This window comes from Onychomys torridus, chromosome 4 (genome assembly GCF_903995425.1).
Source record: "Onychomys torridus chromosome 4, mOncTor1.1, whole genome shotgun sequence".
Classification (NCBI taxonomy): domain Eukaryota; kingdom Metazoa; phylum Chordata; class Mammalia; order Rodentia; family Cricetidae; genus Onychomys; species Onychomys torridus.
This window is the reverse complement of record NC_050446.1, coordinates 80682674-80701757: the sequence shown is the minus strand read 5'-3', so window position 1 is coordinate 80701757 and position 19084 is coordinate 80682674. Positions and strand designations below refer to the sequence as shown.

Below are 19084 nucleotides of genomic sequence, written 5' to 3'. Positions count from 1 at the left end.
ACCTGTCAGCCTTCAGATTGGAATTACACCTTCAGTTGTCCTGACCTCGGGCGGACTTGCAGACATAACTCTTGAGACCTTGAAAACTCACTCAGCAGGGTTTTGGGGTTCGTCAGCCTCCACAACTACTTTGAGCAAGCTTCTTGCAATAAACTCTTAACATACTTATACAAACATACATGTGGTGTTTTAATTTTAATATCTTAAAGAATGCTTTGCTCTAGATAAGCATATGTAGTTCTTTTATATTTCCATTTTTTTTAATTTAATTTAATTTTTTTTTTTTTTTTTGGAGCTGAGGATCGAACCCAGGGCCTTGTGCTTGCTAGGCAAGCGCTCTACCACTGAGCTAAATCCCCAACCCTTCCATTTTTAAAAATATGTTTATTTTTATTTTATATGTATGAATGTTTGCCTACATTGTATGTATGTGCACCATGTGAGAACCTGATGCCCACATAGATCAGAAAAGGGTGTTAGATCCCTTGGAACTGGAGTTACAGAAGGTTGTGAGCCTCCATGTACATGTTGTGAACCTAACATGAATCCTCTTCCAAAATTGCAAGTGCCCTCAGCCACTGAGCCACCTCTTCAGCCCTTTTTCTTTGTTTTCAAGTTGTCATTGTTTTTCTTTGGTTTTTGTTCCTTAACTTTAAAATTTACTTAAGTCTAATTGAGAAGTGGTAACTGTGTATATTTACCATTAATAACGAGAGATGTGTGTGTGTGTGTGTGTGTGTGTGTATGTATATGTATGTATTCAGTGAAATGATTTACACATCTATGACCTACCATAGTTGCCATTGTTAGTGTAGTAAGAACACTTTAGACCACTTTTCCCTTAAGTACACAATGTAGTATTTTTAGCTGTAATCTCTGTGCTCCCAGAATTTACTCAGAGTCAAAAGTTTTGTGTATTTTAACCAGCCTTTCCCTATTTCTCTCACTGTCTAACCCCAGGTAATCACTGTGTTACTTTCTGCCATAGTGGGTGTTTAAGAGTGTTTTCTAGTGATGTCATATTCTTTTCCACTTGGAACATTTATCGAAGACTTTATAATGTTGCCACAAAGCTGAATGCTTTTAAGCAATAGTTATACTTTTATAACATGATGATTTGGTACTTAATTTTGAAATTCTTTTCTTTATAAGTAACCTAAAACAAGTAATTTTTATTTCAATGCCAATTTTGTTTTCTATAATTGAATATTTATCAATATATTCAATAGACCATAAAATTGAATATATAGGATTTAAAGAAGAAACTGTCACTTTAAAAAAACAAACAAACAAACAAACAAAAAAAACCAGCAACAACCATAAATGACAAACTCAAGTAGAAACATTTGAGTTGTAATAACTCAAATAACAATATTATGGTAGCCACTCGAATACTTGCCCAGTCTCAAGCTCTGTACATTCCATTGAGTATCTGTGAAGTTAGAATGGACATTCTAAAGCCATGGAATTTTGCTAAGGGTTTTACACTTCCAATGTCAGTTACATTTTTATGCATTTACCTACCACAAAAGAAAAGACTGTGCCATAGTTGAACCTAGAAGAAACTTAGCTTTTAGTACCTTTTCTGAACCATGTGTACATTTGCTATCTCTTTTAATAATAAATTTATTTTTTAAAGGAGCAGATGGCTCAGCAGGAACAAGTGCTTGCTTATGTAAGCCTGGCGACTGAGTATTATCCTGGTATTGACATAAAGACAGAAAGAGAAAACCAGCTCCACAAAGTTGTCCTCTGATTGTCATGTGCATTCCATGGCACACACTCCACACCTACATCTTATACACACACACACACGAATGAAGTAAAAATTATTTTCATTTATTGTAATAGCATTATTTGCTTTTAACTGTAATCATCTCTTTAGATTAGTACTCAGATTGTTTTTAATAGTATGTATGTTTAACTTTGTGCTACATAAATACAATTATTTAGTGATTCATTTAAAACTTAATTTGTGTGTTTATATTTTATACAAGTCTGTTACACTTAATTGAATATAGACTACTGCACTCAGTTATATTTCCTAAATTTCCAGTTATCTCATTTTGTATTTCTTATGTTTGATATGGAAAAGAGGGAAAATTTGACTTTAAACAAATAGCATTCTCTTCATATGAAAAATGCAAATGTTGTTTTATATATGAAAATTTAATGTGGTCCACTTAGTTTTTATACATGTTTAAAATATAATGTATTATAAAAGTATGAGTGCCAAACATTTTAATTATTCATATACTCATAATACAAATACAGAAATATTTTAGCATCTCCCTGAGAAGAATGAACAAAATATTTTGTAGTATAAATTGATATGTTAAATACTGATACAAGTAAATAGGTTTTTCTAAGTAATATTTTCTTAGATTTCAGATGTCCAACACAATTATCATTAAACTTAAATTTTTATTTTTATCAAAAGGTTCAATAATGAATGACCAAAATCAAGGTATTAACCATTTTTAAAAATACAGTACAAGAAAAAATATGTTGTCATTGCTTAGTTTTAATTTCTCAGACCTATAACCAGAGCAAATATTTCTGGACAAAGAAAAGGGGAAAGACAATTTATACACCATAATTATTTTAAAACTGTATAACTGAAAGAAAAGAGATAAGCCTCATCTGTTGCCTAAGGTATATTATATAACCACCCAGCAATTTATCCATCATCCTTTGAGAACATATACATGCCTATTGTAGTCAGAGCTCCTTCAGGAAACTGGCATTTAGATGTAGCTTTGAGAAATTATACCCCTTAGAAAATCCTATAGAACAGTACATGTGGAGTTGTTCAATCTTTAAAAAGCACACACTAGGAGTATTGTAGCTAACTTTTTTATCTACAAGAATTTTCTTGGTAATCTCAAATGCAATAGATGTGTACTGCCGAAGAAAATATACTTTCTATGGAATGTTTTATAAAATAATAAAAATTTTATTTTTATATAAAGATATTTAAATATTTAGCAGTAGGCTTTTTATGTAATAAAAATAATATGTGCACACATACATCACTTTGTAAGTTGAAGATACTAATATTTTATATTACATTCCCTTTATACATTTAATGTTATTTGTGTGTGTATATATATATATATGGAATTCAAAAAAATTTCCAGAAATAAATGCTGTTACATTTTATAGCAAGGGCAAAATTTTGCATACTTGCTAGTACTGGCATGCCAAATAAGTAATGTTAATGCAGAATAAAATATCTGATATCTAGAGAAAAGGGTGAAACCTTTATGTTGTTGCATTAATTGACTTTTTTTATATGCAACATTCCCTATCTCCAACATCAGCCAGGATGCTTCTGACTAAATTGAATGTTTTTAAATGTGTAATCAGGACAGATACACAGATGCTAGCAGGACAGATATACGACTGCTGTCTGAAGCATCCTAATGTGATGTTTTCTAAAGGCTTGGAGCATCCTGTATATTTAACATCATATCAGCACTAAATTCATGGTTCAGACTTAAAATTTAGGTCAAGATTTTCATATTTAATCTTTCAAAATTTAAAAGGAATAGCATTACTATGACTTATCACAGAATAAGTAACAATTTATTTAAAATAAGCCATATTTGATACATGAACACAGCAACACAATATTTAATAATAAAAGAATACAGTAAAATATTAAAATTTTTATAATTCTTTCTCATGAACTGAAGATTAACAAGTAAAAACTTTATCTTAATAAATTGAAAATATCCTATATATTACAATTGTTACCCAAACCTTGAGCTCATTTATTTAAGTCTGGCTTGTTTTATGATAAATTTACTTTGTGTCTCTGGTTTATCCTTTTTTTTTTTTTTCTGGTTTTTCGAGACAGGGTTTCTCTGTAGCTTTGGCGCCTTTCCTGGAACTCGCTTTGTAGACCAGGCTGGCCTCGAACTCACAGAGATCCACCTGCCTCTGCCTCCAGAGTGCTGGAATTACAGGCATGCGCCACCACCGCCCAGTGATTCTCTGGTTTAAATTGAAATGGAAGATATGATGAGTTATTTAAGAATTAATTAGAATAATATTTTTGCCGTACAGTGTGGCATTTGAATTATTACATTTTTCTTTTCCTCCTGGCAGTTTGATGTTCAGGTATTTAAAGTTTCTGTTTACCACCCATTTGTTTCTTGACTCAGGAGAGAGAAGGAAAGTGACTACAGAGGGCCAGTGCTTGATTCCGTTACACTGCGCTCTGAGTGGAAGGACTACGAAGTACCTCAGACCCAAGCTTCCTTACTCGGCCAGAAAATGGCAAAAAGAAGTTTGTTTGTTTTTAAAAAGAGCCAAGTATACTCTTCAACATTTTTGTCTTATCAGAAAGTTTTGTTACAGTGATTCAGAGTGAAAGGAAAATATTATATTACAAATACTTTAAAATTATATGGGGCCTTTGCATCATTTAACTTTCTAAGTCATATGCTCAGTACCTTATTAATACTATTAATATTTATTATTTAAATTAATTATAAATTATAAATTTATTATTTATACTATTTTGCTATAAATAATAAATTTTTATATATTTTAGTATATATACTAAATTATATGTTTTTTAGTATAAAGTATAAATACTCTAAATTATACTATTTATTGTATTTGCCTAAAACTATTATGCCTATATATTTTGTCTATATCAGCTTTACAGATACTAAGTATTGCTTTGCAAGCAGAACACAAAATTATAATGTTTCCTCTATATCTGGGTCAGCATTTTATTTCTTCCCAAATCATCAGCCATCTACACACTTTTTAGCGCTTAATACTCTGATGTGCCTATTGAGCTATAATTGTGTTGTTTGACCCCCAGGGTGACTCTGCCCCAGTCCCTGGCTACTGTGAGAGCTTCTTTAGAATTCGAGGCCCTTCCCTGGCAGCCACACTTGGAGCTTCTATAGCAATCTGAGACTAAGAAAATGACATGCAAGAGTGCAGTGCTGCTGCCAGTGACCTACATTTGTAGCCAGCTTTTAAAGATGGCATGGGACTGGCTTTCCAATAAGGAAGTGAAAGGGAAAGATGAAAGCAGAACTGTGGAGGAGAATTAGTCTGCACTCCTGGCTCCTGACTCCTGGGAAACACTGCTGCTGTGACAGGAACGTGTGTCTGACACTGTGTTTTCACCTGGACGCAGAACTTTGACAGCAGCAGGGTTAGTTGGCTGTGAGGTTTGTCATCCAGAGGGTGAAATTTACTTAGAATATAAGTATTTCTTAGCCAGCTGGAAGATCTGCAAGCCACTTAGGCTTTTTAGACAGGGAGGTACCATATTCCAGAAATAAAAGTTGAACATGAACCATCTGCAGGATTGCTTTCTAATTCCTAAAGCACTCATTCCAGCCCTAAATTTACATTCAAAATTTTATTTTATTTTTGAGATAAGAACTCCTATATCTCAGGCTGCCCTCCATCTTGTTATGTCCCTGAGAAGGATTCCGCCTTTTATCTTCCTGTTCCACCTCAAAGCACTGGAATTACAGGCATGTACCTCCATACCTACTCTTACTGTGGTACTGGAGGGAGAACCCAGCCAGGGCTTCATGCTTGCTCAGCAAGCACCCCACCGACTGAGCCACATCCCAGACTATTAATAATGGTGACTCCTTAGATGTTGTGTACACACAAAATATAGATCAGTTATTGGAATGGTTATAGAGCACTCTATCATTCTTTAAAAGAAGCCATGTATTGTCCAAATTAGGAATATTTAATATAATTCTTTTTTTTCCCAGAAGAAATGGATATTCAGTTTTTATGGATATTGAGAACACTTAGTAACTTGGGTTCTGAAAACTAGAGCCATTTAAAGTAAAATATAATACTCTTTGTCTCACTTATTTGAAACCATAAAGTATGCCATGAAAGGAGAAAGTAGCTCACCACCTATGGTCATAGATTGAATACAACAGCCTTGAAGATTTGTGATGTCCAAAGATGAACTTTATGGTGAGCAAGCTCAAAGAAGAGAGGATGGTTTCTTCAGCCAGGTCAAGTTGAAGTGTTTCAGTGGCCAGGCTTCTCCAAAATTGAAGTTCTGTCATTGTAAGCGAACAGCTGCAGAAAATGGCCTTCCTTTACCACATCTGTCTTTTCAAGTTATGGTATGTTGATGAAATTTGGGGCCTTTATAATGTGATATTTACTCCATAGTTTATCTAATAATCTCTGCTAGATTAAAAATAGGCTGAAAGTCGTGATTTCATTCTTCTTCACAGTGGAATAGACTTCCTTTGTGTTTTTGAACCACGTTCTTTAATTATTCACCTGTTGATAGGCAGGTAGGCTGGTTCCATATCTTGTTTATTGCATAGAGTACAACAATAAACGTGGATGTGCAACTATCTGTTCTGACCAGATTTCTTTGGCTGTATGCCCAGAAGTGGTATAGCTGGTCTCAATGTTACTATTGCTGTGATGAAATACTGTGGCCAAAAGCAAGTTGGAGAGGAAAGGGTTTATTTGCTTCCACTTCCACTTCATTACTTATCATCAAAACAAGTCAGAACAAGGACTCTAACAAGACAGGACCCTGGAGGCAGGGCTGATGCAGAGGCCATGGAGGTGTGCTTCTTACTATCTTGCACCCTGTTGTAGTTTGAATGTAATCGGCCCCCATAAGCTCATTGGGAGTAGCATTATTAGGAGGTGTGACTTGGTTGGAGTAGAAATTCCCTTGTTGGAGGAAGTGGATCACTGTAGGGGTGGGCTTTGAAGTCTTTGCTCAAGCTCCACTCAGTGTGTTACTCAGACTACTTTCTGTTGCCTATGAGTCAAGATATAGGAAGGACTCTCAGCTCCATCTCCAGCAACATGTCTGCCTGCATGCCACCATGTCACACCATGATGTTAATGGATTAAATTAAATTTTTTTCCTTTATTCAAGTTTCCCATGGTCATAGTGTCTCTTCACAGCCATAGAAAACCTAAGAGAAGCCATAGAAAACCCCATGGTTTGCTCAACCTGTGTTATTATAGAACCCAGGATTCCCAGGTTTCTCTACCTATGATGGACTGGCCCCTCCCAAATCAATCACTAAGAAAATACCCTATATACTTGCCTACAGCCCTATTTTATAGAGGCATTTTTTCATTTGAGGTTCCCACCTCTGGTGACTCTAGCTTGAATCAAGGTGACATAAACCTAGCCAGCACAGCTGGGATGCATTAGTTCTTACTTTAGCTTTTGAGGCGCTGCCATGTTGATTTCCAATTTGTTTTCTTAGTGATATCAATTCTGACTGGGGTGAGATGGAACCTCCAAGAAGGTATAGTTCCTAGTAATTGTAGATATTGAACAGTATTTGTTAGCCATTTGTGTGTCTTCCTTTGAGATCATAAACCCATTCATGGTTTGGATGATTTGAAGTGATTTGGTATTTATTGTTTAGAGTCCTTTATATATTCTCTGTTAATTTTCTCTTAGATTTGTAGTTGGAAAAGATTTTTATTATGAAGCCTATTTTTTTTCCTCTGATAAAGGTTTTTTTGCTAATCAAGATTTTTCTGGGGCTGGAGCAATGGCTAAGCAGTTGAGAGAATTTGCTGCTTTTCCAAGAGTTCCCACATTTTGTTCTGGGCACAGAAGTTGAGTAGCTCACAACCTCCTGTTATTGTAGCTCCAGGGACTCTGACGCCCTCTTCTGGCCTCCACAGGCATCCACATACACATGCCATACACACAGAGTGATAAACATATACACATAAGTAACAATAAAATACATCTTTAAAATGTTTTTCTAATTAGATTAATCATACAGTTTATTTCTATAGATACAAATGTAGGTGCACATATTTGTATATGTACAATATATACATATTATACACAAATGTACACGTTTTAACAGCAGCGATCACCTATTTAGTAATTCTGTTTACCTTAATATTGATATTTTCAGAGTCACACTTAGTATGATCCTGCTGATTCTGAGTTAATTTTGTGTGTAGAATACCCAGATGTAGGGTAAACATTGAACTTCACTTTGTAAAGGAATCTGACAAGGGAAATCTTCTAATATCTATGGTTAGAAATATTAATAGATAATAGATAAAGACAGTCCATGGTTGTCTTCATGTAATTCATCATTGTAAGCTTTCTTTCTAAAACATTTAATAGAAGACTTTGTAAAGTATACATAATCCAAATTTTCATTTCGAACTTTTTTATGTTTATTTCTTTTATTTGTGTGTATTCGTGTGCCTTGGCATGCAGAGGGTATCATGTGGGAGTCAATTTTCTCCTTCCACCACGTGAGTCCCAGGGATGGAACTCATGTCATTAGCCTTTGCAACAGATAACTTTACCTGCTGAGCCATCTTGCTAACCCCAGGTTTTATATTTTGATATAGAAAATTAATAAATTTTGTATCTTAGTTCAGTATCTATAAGAAAAAAATTATGAAAATAATATGACTAAAAGTGTCTCTAAGTAGATTGACAGTTTTGAATTTTATGTATACATAGGAAAATAAGAAAGCTAATAGTAGATGTACAAATAGTGGTAACTTTGTGTCTTCTGCCCTGGTAATGATCGTGGAATACATCCACAGTGATGAGTGTACCATCATCCCCATTTCAGCAAGCATCATCTGAAGAAAGGAGCGTCGAGTTATCAAAATATATTGAAAGAATATTACACATAAACATACCATCATACTATTTTGCAACTCCAGGGTGGACTTAAGATCATACATATACTATGGCATTTTGTGCTAAGTACTTATAGGAAATAGCTTTCTCAACATTGACAATTAATTATACAATCAAACTATCAATCACTTCTAATGTTGAAAATCCTCTTTGTCATGCAGTATCAGATATTTGGACTTAACTCATTGTGTAACAAGCACATCCCTCTCATTAGCATGCAAATTCGCTTTCCCCTTTAATAACTGGTAAAATACACTTGTCAAATAATTGTTTTGAATTAAGTTTCTTTATCGTTATTATCTGTAAATATTTAATCCATATAACCTATTTCATATGCCTTTAAATCCAGCATCATATAAAAATTTCTTTCAAGGATTTGTGAATGGGAAGACTTCAAGAGTCAGTTTGGTGTAATGGTTAAGAAATGTACCATAACTGTCATGGGGTTGTAATAATAAAACTGCCTTTGCCCACTCATGAATAGTAGTAAATATGTAGTGTGACATTAAAAAAATTAAAGGAAATTTAACCATAAAGTGTAGCTGTAACCATCTTGTTAAATAAGAAACAGAGCCAATTGCAGAGTTAAAAGCCAAGAGGTCAGAGCAATAGCTGAGAGCTGAAAACCTTACCCTTCACTGCTGTTCTGTCTTTCTTCTCTGCAAGAGACCTACTTCTTGTGTCCTGTCTTTTATATAGACTTTCTGTTCTGCCTTCTCATTGGCTGGAAACCCAGCCACATGACCTCTTCGTCACTGCCTGTCTGTACAGACCTCCTGGTCTTCTATGGTTGGTATTGAGATTAAAGGCGTGTGTCGCCATGCTGGCTGTGTCCTTGAACACACAGAGATCCGCCTAGCTCTGTCTCCCAAGTGCTGGGATTAAAGGTGTGCACCACCACCACCCAGCTTCTGCTCTGGCTTGCTCTGACCCCAAGGCAACTTTATTAACATACAAATAAAATCACATTTCAGTACAAATAAAATACCACTATAATAAAGCAAGGCTTCTAAAACTCAAATGCTAAGTTTATTGTTTTGTAACCTTGTACAAGTTAATTAGCCTTTGTGTTCCAATCTTCATATGTAAAATGAAGAATAATGCTTGTTTTTAAAGATTTGATATATTAATTATTTAGAGTACTCATACTGGAATTTTGTAACATGTTAACTACTGAGATTTTTTTTTAATCCTGTTCCTACTGTTCATTATTTCACTTTTGGTTATTTGAAGAGATTTGATCATGTTTATATTCCAGCTCTGATCAGTGTGTGTGTGTGTGTGTGTGTGTGTGTGTGTGTCTGTCTGTCTGTCTGTCTGTCTGTCTGTGAAATCTTCTATTAGCCTCTATAAATGATGATTTTTTTCCCCTGAGTTTTTCATTGAATTAATATGCCCTTATTTCTACATACTGTTATATAACTTTTTTGCACATTTTAAAGTTCTTCATTTTCCCCTGGCATCATTTCTATTTCTTTCTCAATTATATTGGTATTTGAATTCTATGTCAGATGATATTCTCAAGTATCTGATGATTTCTCTCTGTTTGTATTCAGTGGTAAAGGACCAAAAAACTAACTAAAGGGACTTTGTGTCTGAGCACATAACCTGTGAACTAGTTCATTTATGGCTCATAAGCTCATCCATCTCTAACAAGCTTCCAATCTCCTGACGTCTTGCCTGTTCTGTTTAAGAATGACTTCTATTGTTCAGACAGTCTAGCAGTCATGTGTGCATATGTGTGTGTGGTGTATGTGTGTATGTGTACATGTGTGTGTACGTGGTGTGTGTGTGTGTGTGTGTGTGTGTGTGTGTGTGTGTGTGTGTACTGTACGTGTGGTGTGGTTTTGTATGTGTTGTAGTGGAACTTGGATCACCCTTCCCTTAGAGGTCTTCAGTAAACCATCATCTTACCACATCTCTGCTCTGCTTCTACTTCAGAGTTTGTCTGTTCCGCCCTCCATTTCTGATGCAGAGGAGGGAGGAGTGCCATCCTGGCTCTCGGAGAACATAGAGGAGGTTCAGGGTCTTGCCAGTTCCTTTTAAAGACTTTCAGTGATCCTTGTGTTTTCATACAAATGGTGCCCCTAGCTTTCTGAAATTACTGGTTTCTTTTGTCATTAAGTCAGTTGTTGAGATGAAGGAAAGCCAAGTGGTAGAAACTGGACTATTTTATTATTTTCATCTTTTTTTCTCTCTAATCTCATAGAGAGGATCACTTAAGACACAGAGGTGTAAAAAAGTATGCTTGTGGTATTTTCACATTGGAAACAGCCAAAAGGTCCACAAGACAGAAGTGGTGAACTGAATTTTGATTAAGCAATGCAATGTAATATTTTTAAGCCATTGAAAATCATGTGCTTAATAAATAATATGCAAAGATCATATCATAAGTTAGCTTAGTATACATAATGATCACTGTGTATCTTGTAATTTGTATGAGAATGTGTGTAGACACACATGCATATATAGAGAGAGAAGAAACTAGGAGAGGAATACTCAAGTATGTTGAAATTATTTATCCTTGGGTAGTAAATAAATGACTGGCTGTTCTGCTCTTTCATGTTTCCATTACTTATTATTTCTATGGTAACTTCAGTAAGTGTAATTTTTATGAGTATAGTTGAGTATTATTCATAAAAGTAAATACAATAAAAATGTTTTATCTTTTTTTGTTTAGAACTTTAAAATGTCCATAAGACTTACAGCTAGATACTAGGAAATAGGTTTTTGAAAGTAATTTTAAGCCAGATATAGTGGTATACACCTTTAATTCCAGCATCCAGGAGATTGAGTTAACAGGATCACCAATTCAGGGCATCCTAGGTAACTTAGTGATAAATTCATTATATGGATGTGTTATATAACATACATGTAAAGAAAGAGGAAGGGGAGGGAAAAGAAAGGACAAAATCTTTCTAATGTGTTTCATTTCATAAGGGATTAAAAATAGCTTATGAAAATGTGCATGATACTCATTGAACGTGAAGTAGTTGGAAAGATAGGGGAGACAATAGCTTTACAAGGCCTGACACAGAAGCAGTTCTGGGGCCAAGAAGGAAGGTTACCATCTGTGTCACATGATTCAATTTTCTTAAGATCAGTGTGGAATGAAGGAGACTAGAAAACATACAACATCTTTAAATATTGAAAATGAATTATCTTGTTTTAATTTTTATGCAACTCTGTAGTGGTACTTACTGATCGTTGTTGAGGGATAAAGTCCATGCCTCATAGTTTACACAGTAAACATTTAAGCAGTAATAAATCTATTCCTTACTTCCAGCCTACACTGAGAAAGCACTTTTCATGAGCTAGAAATGTTTGGTCCCTGTGCTGACAAGCAGAATAGTTAATTATTTGAGCCTTCACACTTAAAATGTTGGTAGTGCAACTGAGACACTGATTTTTGTTGTTGTTGTTGTTCACTAAATTTGAGTAGTGATATATAGGTAGAGGCAGCCATAATAAATAGCATAATTCTAGATCAATGATTGTATGAATAGTTCTGATACACTACTATATATGACATCAAAACTAGTTCAAATCATGAAGTATTCTAATTGGTATCTAGGATTTTTTCATTGAACATAGAAAGTAGCAGGTGAGCAAGAAAAAAACTTTAGAAATTATACCTGGAGAGAAATGCTTTTTCAAGCTAAATATATAAATTCTTAAAATTTAAATTTTTATACTATTTAAGTAAAATATTTACTTCCTCACTCTAAAAATAAAATATGAAACATGAAAAATAAAGTAAGGGCAAATTAAAGATCCTTGGTGCTACTTATCCTGAATCTCTGAGTATTACAGTCCTCATTCTGCTCACCTCATCATTTGAATAGAGTAGATTTGACCCTGGCATATTACTAATTACATATATATATATATATATATATATATATATATATATATATTTATTTATTTACATGTAACATACGTATAGTATATGTAATATACTATTACACAGAGATATATGAAACTTGTTTATAGTTGTACCTTGTATACAATCTGAAGTAATTGTATGTAGAATTATGCACAGCAGCTCTCTCAAAGAGAGAAGATTCCAAAACCCCTTCCCTCTTCCATCCTTCATGATTCTAAAGCCAACACCACATGAAGGGTACTGCCAGCTTGGTATAGATCCCTAACCTTGATTGACATTAGCAGCAGCTTTTGTATTCAGTTGCTTGCTAGGGAGAGAAGATCCTTTTAAGGCCTTTTTCTCTTAAAAGTTGGAAGTTTGAGTGGGGTTTTACCCTAATGTATTAAGTATCTAAGTGTGGTAGATACTTATTAATAGTTTAGTCTTGTACTAATTTAAGAACTCCTATCTTCTCTCCAGTTCTGTGCTAAACCTGAGGCGATTTTTTATTGGTGTTAATCTGCTGACCTTTTTCAGCACAAGCCTTGGTACCAACATGAAGTTTAGCAGAGCTCTTTTTTCCCTTTAAGCTTTGCATTCTGTACTTCTTTGTGTCTCACTTGATCTTTTTCATTGTAGACCACATAATAGTCATTAATAATAACCACACCACTGAATCAATATTATGCTGCCTTAAAATTGCCTGCATTAAAGAAATTAGTCCATCAATTTTTTATTTATCCTCAGGTAAATTCTTAGGACAAGAGCAGAATGCAATCAGATTCTTTGCCAAAATATCACAGGAATGGCCTCTAGCCTTCTTCCTAATATTTTTCCCCTATGGAAGAAATGTCTTGAGCTGGGCCTCTACAATTCGCATTGTTCTCAACACTATTTTCTTCCAAGCTCCTACTAAGATGACCCATTAAGCTTTACTTACAGCCTTTAATCATATTTCTAGTCCAAAGTTCCAAAGTCTTCTACATTCTATTAAAAAAAAAAAAAAAAAAAAGCATGGTCTGGTTCTTCACAGCGACAGTTTCTGCAGTGCCCATTTCTTACTTTTCTATCACTGTACTAAAACACCATGACCATGGCAAATCATAGAAGAAAGTGTTTATTTTGGCTGATGGTTCCACAGGGTTAGACTCCATAAAGGCAAGGAAGGTGTGACACCAGAGTGGGATGCTGCAAGCTTATATCTTGAACCACAAGCTTAAGCAGAGAGAGAACACACTGGGAGTGTCACAAGACTTTGAAACCTCAGAGCCTGCCCCCGAAAACATACTTCTTCCAGCAATGCCATACATCCAAAGCTCCCCAAATAATATGGCCAATGGTGGAAGAGATGTTAAAATAAGTGAGCCTATGGTGGATATATTTCCTTCAAACCGCCACAAAGGGGTGTGGTGATAATACCTCCTAAGCTTGATATAACATCAAATTGAAATGTCTGCAATAAGGTAAGCATTATGTATGTCTTCTCCTATTGTTCCTAAGGTTATTATAATAGCCTCGAAACCTAGACTAAAATTTAGTGTGTGGTAGAAACTTAATAATATTTTAGTCTTGTAAAATTTAAGAACTCCTATCTCAAATCATGTGTAAAAATTTATTTGAGGGGCTAGAAAGAGGGCCCAACAGTTGAGCACTGGCTGCTTTTCCAGAGGATCCAGCTTTGATTCCCAGTATCCACATGATGGCTCATAACTCCATTTTCAGGAGATCTGGTGTCCTCTTCTGGTCTCTATAGGCACCAAGCATGCAGTGGTACAATGGACTATGCAGGCAAAACACTCATATATGTATAGAATAAAGTACAATTAAAAAATTCAGTTGAAATGTATCAAAGATCTAAATATAAAATCTAAAAGTCTACAGTAAGAAATGAAACGTCTACAGTCCAGAGTAAACAGGGAAATTTTTACTACTGAATATCAAAAAGATAACCAAACTTTTTAAATGGAAAAAAGGAGCTAGAATTCAGCTCAGAGGCAGGAGCTTGTCTGTGTGCAAGGCGTATGTTCAGTCCCCAGCATGCAAAAGATAAGTAAAAAGCCAGGGCAATGTCTATAATTCCAGCTCATGTGAGGTTGAGGTAGAATAGGGAGGTCAAGGCCATCCTAAGAAGCAATAAGATCTAGAAAGAAAGAAGGAAAGAAGGAAGAAATCTGGGGGGTGGGAAGAGCATAATAGACTTGAAAGGAAGTCTCATGCAAATGCCCAAACCAGTACATGATAAAAGGCTGAACATCATTGTCATCTGAGAAATACAAATTCAAACTCAAACCATACTGAATACCATTTTACTTCTACTAGTATAGCTTTTTTTTTTTTTTTTAAGGAAAGTAAGTGTTGTTGATGATGTAGCAAAAATGGAATTCTTACAGTTTTTGATCACATGATAAAAATTTGGGGTTTCTTCAGAAAACATTCTACTATTTATTCAAAAAGGTAATTATAGGTTATCCTATGACCTAGTGGCTCATAAACACAAAAAATTTCTTATAAACCAGTGAATTGGTTTCCTCTGTGGTAAAATGGCTACCCTCAGCCACTTGAGTAGCCTCCAGAGAAAAAAACTGTCAGAGCCAAGGCCACAACATCCTCCATCTGAAGTCACTGCAACTGTACAAAGCCTGAGCCATTGCCAAAATTCTAGTCGTCACAGCTTGTGTGTTAAGGAGTTAAGGGGCTTGTGTAACAAGGAAAGTAAGTGTCACCACCTGCCCAAGGACTCATATCTCTTCAATATGTGTGGCAATAAAATGTGCAGTCATGGACCTCATGTTTTCAGCTACATAAGATAATATCAGCTCTTGGCTTCTGTTTGGAACATTTGTCCAGATTCCAGTAAACTGTGTTGTGTTTGTTTGACTCTGATTATGATATCTTCTCGGAGTGCATCTGGGGTAAGAGCCTATCCAGTCCTGTAGCTGGGCATCATATCATTGCTATTCAAAACAATGAATGCATTATCTATTGATTTAAGTCAATATCATGTGAAACTGTACCTGATTTCTTATTAAGACCAAAAACGTTTGCCACAATTATTTCAAATACTCAAATATAACACTTTTTAAATAAAAAATAATAAATAAAATATTTCGAATATTCATGGTAATATAACAATCAAAGGTAGAAATAATCCAGTAAATGGCGAGTAAACCAAATTTAGTGTGTGTGTGTGTGTGTGTGTGTACACACATATATACATATATATGTATATATATATATATATACAATGTAATATTTGCTAATGAAAAATAATGAAGTCATGATGTATATTACAACATGTATAAGCATGTTAAGTAAAAGAAACCAGATGTAAAATTTTGTAACACTCTATATAAAATGTCCAAGAGAGCCAAATACATAGAAACAGAAAGATTAGTAGCTGACACTGGCTCTTGATGCATTGGATATTTTTACAGAATGGTGAAAATGTCTTGAAGGTGGATAGTGATTGTGATAGTCTCTATTGTTAACTTGGTTGCAGTGAGACACCTGGGAGATTTGTACAGCACAGCACTCACTGAGTATGGCAGTAAGGACATTTCCAGAGATGATTTGATCATGAAGGCTCTGACCTAATCAATAGGTTAATCTATTGTAAGATTCAGAATTTGAATGGGCCATTGAGATATGGTGGAATTGTGGAAGGTGGAGCTAATTAGAGGAACTTGTTCATTATGTATTTGCCTTTGACAGATATACCTTATCTTTGTATTCTTTTTATACCTGTCTGTATCCTGCATCCTACATCCTGATATCATGAGATGGAAAGTTCTTCTCCTCCACACTACACTTTTTTGCCTAGCAACAGGCCTGGAAACAATGCAGCCAGATGACTATGGACTATATTTCTGAAACTATTAACCAAAATAAATCCTTCCTCATTTTATATTGTTTCATTTAGGTGTTCCATCACAGTAACAGAAGCTTATCCTGTGGTGAGAACTGCACAACTCTAAAATATTAAAAACCAATAGACTTCAAAGTATTGATTTTTTTTTCCTTAATTGTAACCATATAAGCTGGGCCTTATGGTTGTACAGTACATGTCTGTAGTCCCAGCAGTCTTGAGGCAGAGAAGGAAGGATCTTAAGTTTGAGGCCAGCCTGAACTATTTTTTATATAATGTGGCCCTGTCCTCCCTACCCCTAGAGGGAAAAAAAATGGTCTTTGATCTTGAAAAATAAAAATTGCAATCTAGATAAACATAAAATATAATTATAGTTGGTAATGAATTCCCACATCATTTGTGGTTCTGGCTAATAAAAAATAAAAACAAAAGACATACTTTTCTTGCTTACAAAATGCTGTTTTTAATTATAACATGTGACAAAAATAATTTTAAAGTTTTCTTTATAGCTACTTACTAGGTCACTTTACAAAATAACAAATTGGGATTCAGTATCTATATTTAATATAAGATTTTAATTTCTGTTTTTATTGTTTAAAAAGTAAAATAAGTTTATAGGTGCAAAAACTAGCAATTTGATATTGGGAAAATAAATGTCTTTATTCTCCACTGTTACTTCATTCATTATTTCAGTGAATAAGTTTTTTGTATTCTAGAATTACAAATAAGTAGACAGATTATACAATGATGTATTTTATTCCATGGCAAACACAACAGTAACTACATATAGTACATAAGTGCTGATTCCATACTTTGCTTAAGTATATATTTTTGTTAATATATACTTTGCTTCTTGCTAAAATAGCAGTTGATTTTTGTGAATATAGAAATTCAGATGTATTTGAATAATAGTTCATTAAAAACATTGAACTTTATATCTGATATTATACTACTTTTCTGTTTTAGAATTGTCTATATTAAGGCCTGGGGATATAATTCAGTTGGTAGAAGACTTTGCAGCGTGCATAAATCCCTGAGTTCAATCCTCTGCCCCACATAAACTGGACATGATGGTGCACCTTAGTCATCCTAGCACTTGACAGATTAAAGCAGGCGGAAAGTTTCATTGTCATCCTTAAGTATGCCCTGAACTATACAGGACACTTGTCAGAAATGGAAAGAAGAAAGGATGGAGGAGAGAAGGAAAGAGGGAAGGAGGAAAGAAGTAAGGGAGGGAGGAAGGAATGAAGGAAGGAAATCTCTATCTTATTCTGTTTGTGTTTAAATCAATTACAAGTTACCCGTGTTTGTTTAATGCATTGGAAAACTCTAGCATTTCTGTCATTATGGTTCAAGAAATTACCATATTTAACATTGATGCCATATAATATATTATTCTGTTTTCTTAGGAACTCCCTGCACCACAACTTGATGATAATGGTAAAAAAGAGCTTGATGATATACATAATCCTCAAACACCAGACACAGATGTTAACATGAAAATAGCCTGGCGATATCAGTTTCTACCCAAGATGCAGGCAAGTCAACATACGGACTACCTCTAAAATTTGTAAATGCATTCATTTCACTTTGTAGACTCTCTGGTTTGCCCTACTAGGTCTTAGGTCTTGTGGCGTTTTGAAATGGGAATGTTATTCTGTGCCATTGTATATTAGAAATATAAGAGATATTACGCTTTCTTGCATGTGGGTCTGTTCATAGAGGCCAATGTTATGTGTCGTCTTCTTCTCTCCACCTCACTTTCTGAGATATTATCTTTCACTAAACCTGAAGCTTACTGATTTCAGCAAGCACTAACAGAATAATTTAGATATTCTCTTCTTTCTTTCTCTCCTTCCTCCCTCCCTCTCTTCCTCTCTCCCTCCCTTCCTCCCTTTTCTTTCTCTGACAAGTGTCCTGTGTAGCCAAGGATGACTGTGTAGCAAGCCCTTGGGATATTCCTGAAGAGATGGCCTAGATTTGTAGAAGAAACTTTTTGGCATTGAGCTTCTGAGTAATATTGGAACTTTGATATTTTGGGACACTTACAGATGGGCTAAATTTGTTGTGCATTAAATATGAGACTTTAGAGCCAGAAGTGGAATATTAGAGTAAAATGATGTCCTTGCCTATTAAATTGATAAGAGATGGTGTCTTAGTCTGGGTCACTATTGTTGTGATGAAACAACATGACCAAAGCAACCTGAGGAGGAAAGGGTTTATTTCACTCACAGTTCTATATAACAGTTCATTATCAAAAGCATTGAGGGTAGGAACTTGGGGGTAGGAACTGATGCAGAGGCCATGGAGGGGAGCTGCTTACAGCTTTCTTCCTCTGGCTTGCTCAGCCTGCTTTCTTGTTGAACCCAGGACTACCAGCCCAGGGATGGCACCACCCACCATTGGCTGGGCCCTCCCCCATTGATCTCTAAATGAGAAAATGCCTTTTGACTGGATCTCATGGAGGCATTTCCTCAACTGAGACTCTCTCCTCTCTGATGACTCTAGTTTGTGTCAAGTTGTGTCAAAACTATCCAGTAGAGATGGACTTACAGTGATTATAGTGGATTTGGAATCATCTAGGAGACACACTTGTGCTTTCAAAGAGATTTAGCTGAGGAGAAAAGACCCAACTAAATATGACTGTCCCATTCCATAGGCTGAGGTCCTGGACTTA

The 19084-nt window shown here is 35.0% G+C and overlaps 1 protein-coding gene across 2 annotated transcripts in view; it reads left to right on the top strand.

The window, feature by feature from the left end:
- The window catches only part of Elp4 (elongator acetyltransferase complex subunit 4), a 212845-nt gene that overhangs the window by 29249 nt on the left and 164512 nt on the right, over window positions 1-19084 (top strand). For both annotated transcript variants that reach the window (XM_036186477.1, XM_036186478.1), the window contains exon 4: window positions 17817-17945. In XM_036186477.1, coding sequence (XP_036042370.1) covers window positions 17817-17945 — 129 coding nt within the window. The remainder of the gene's footprint in view (window positions 1-17816; window positions 17946-19084) is intronic.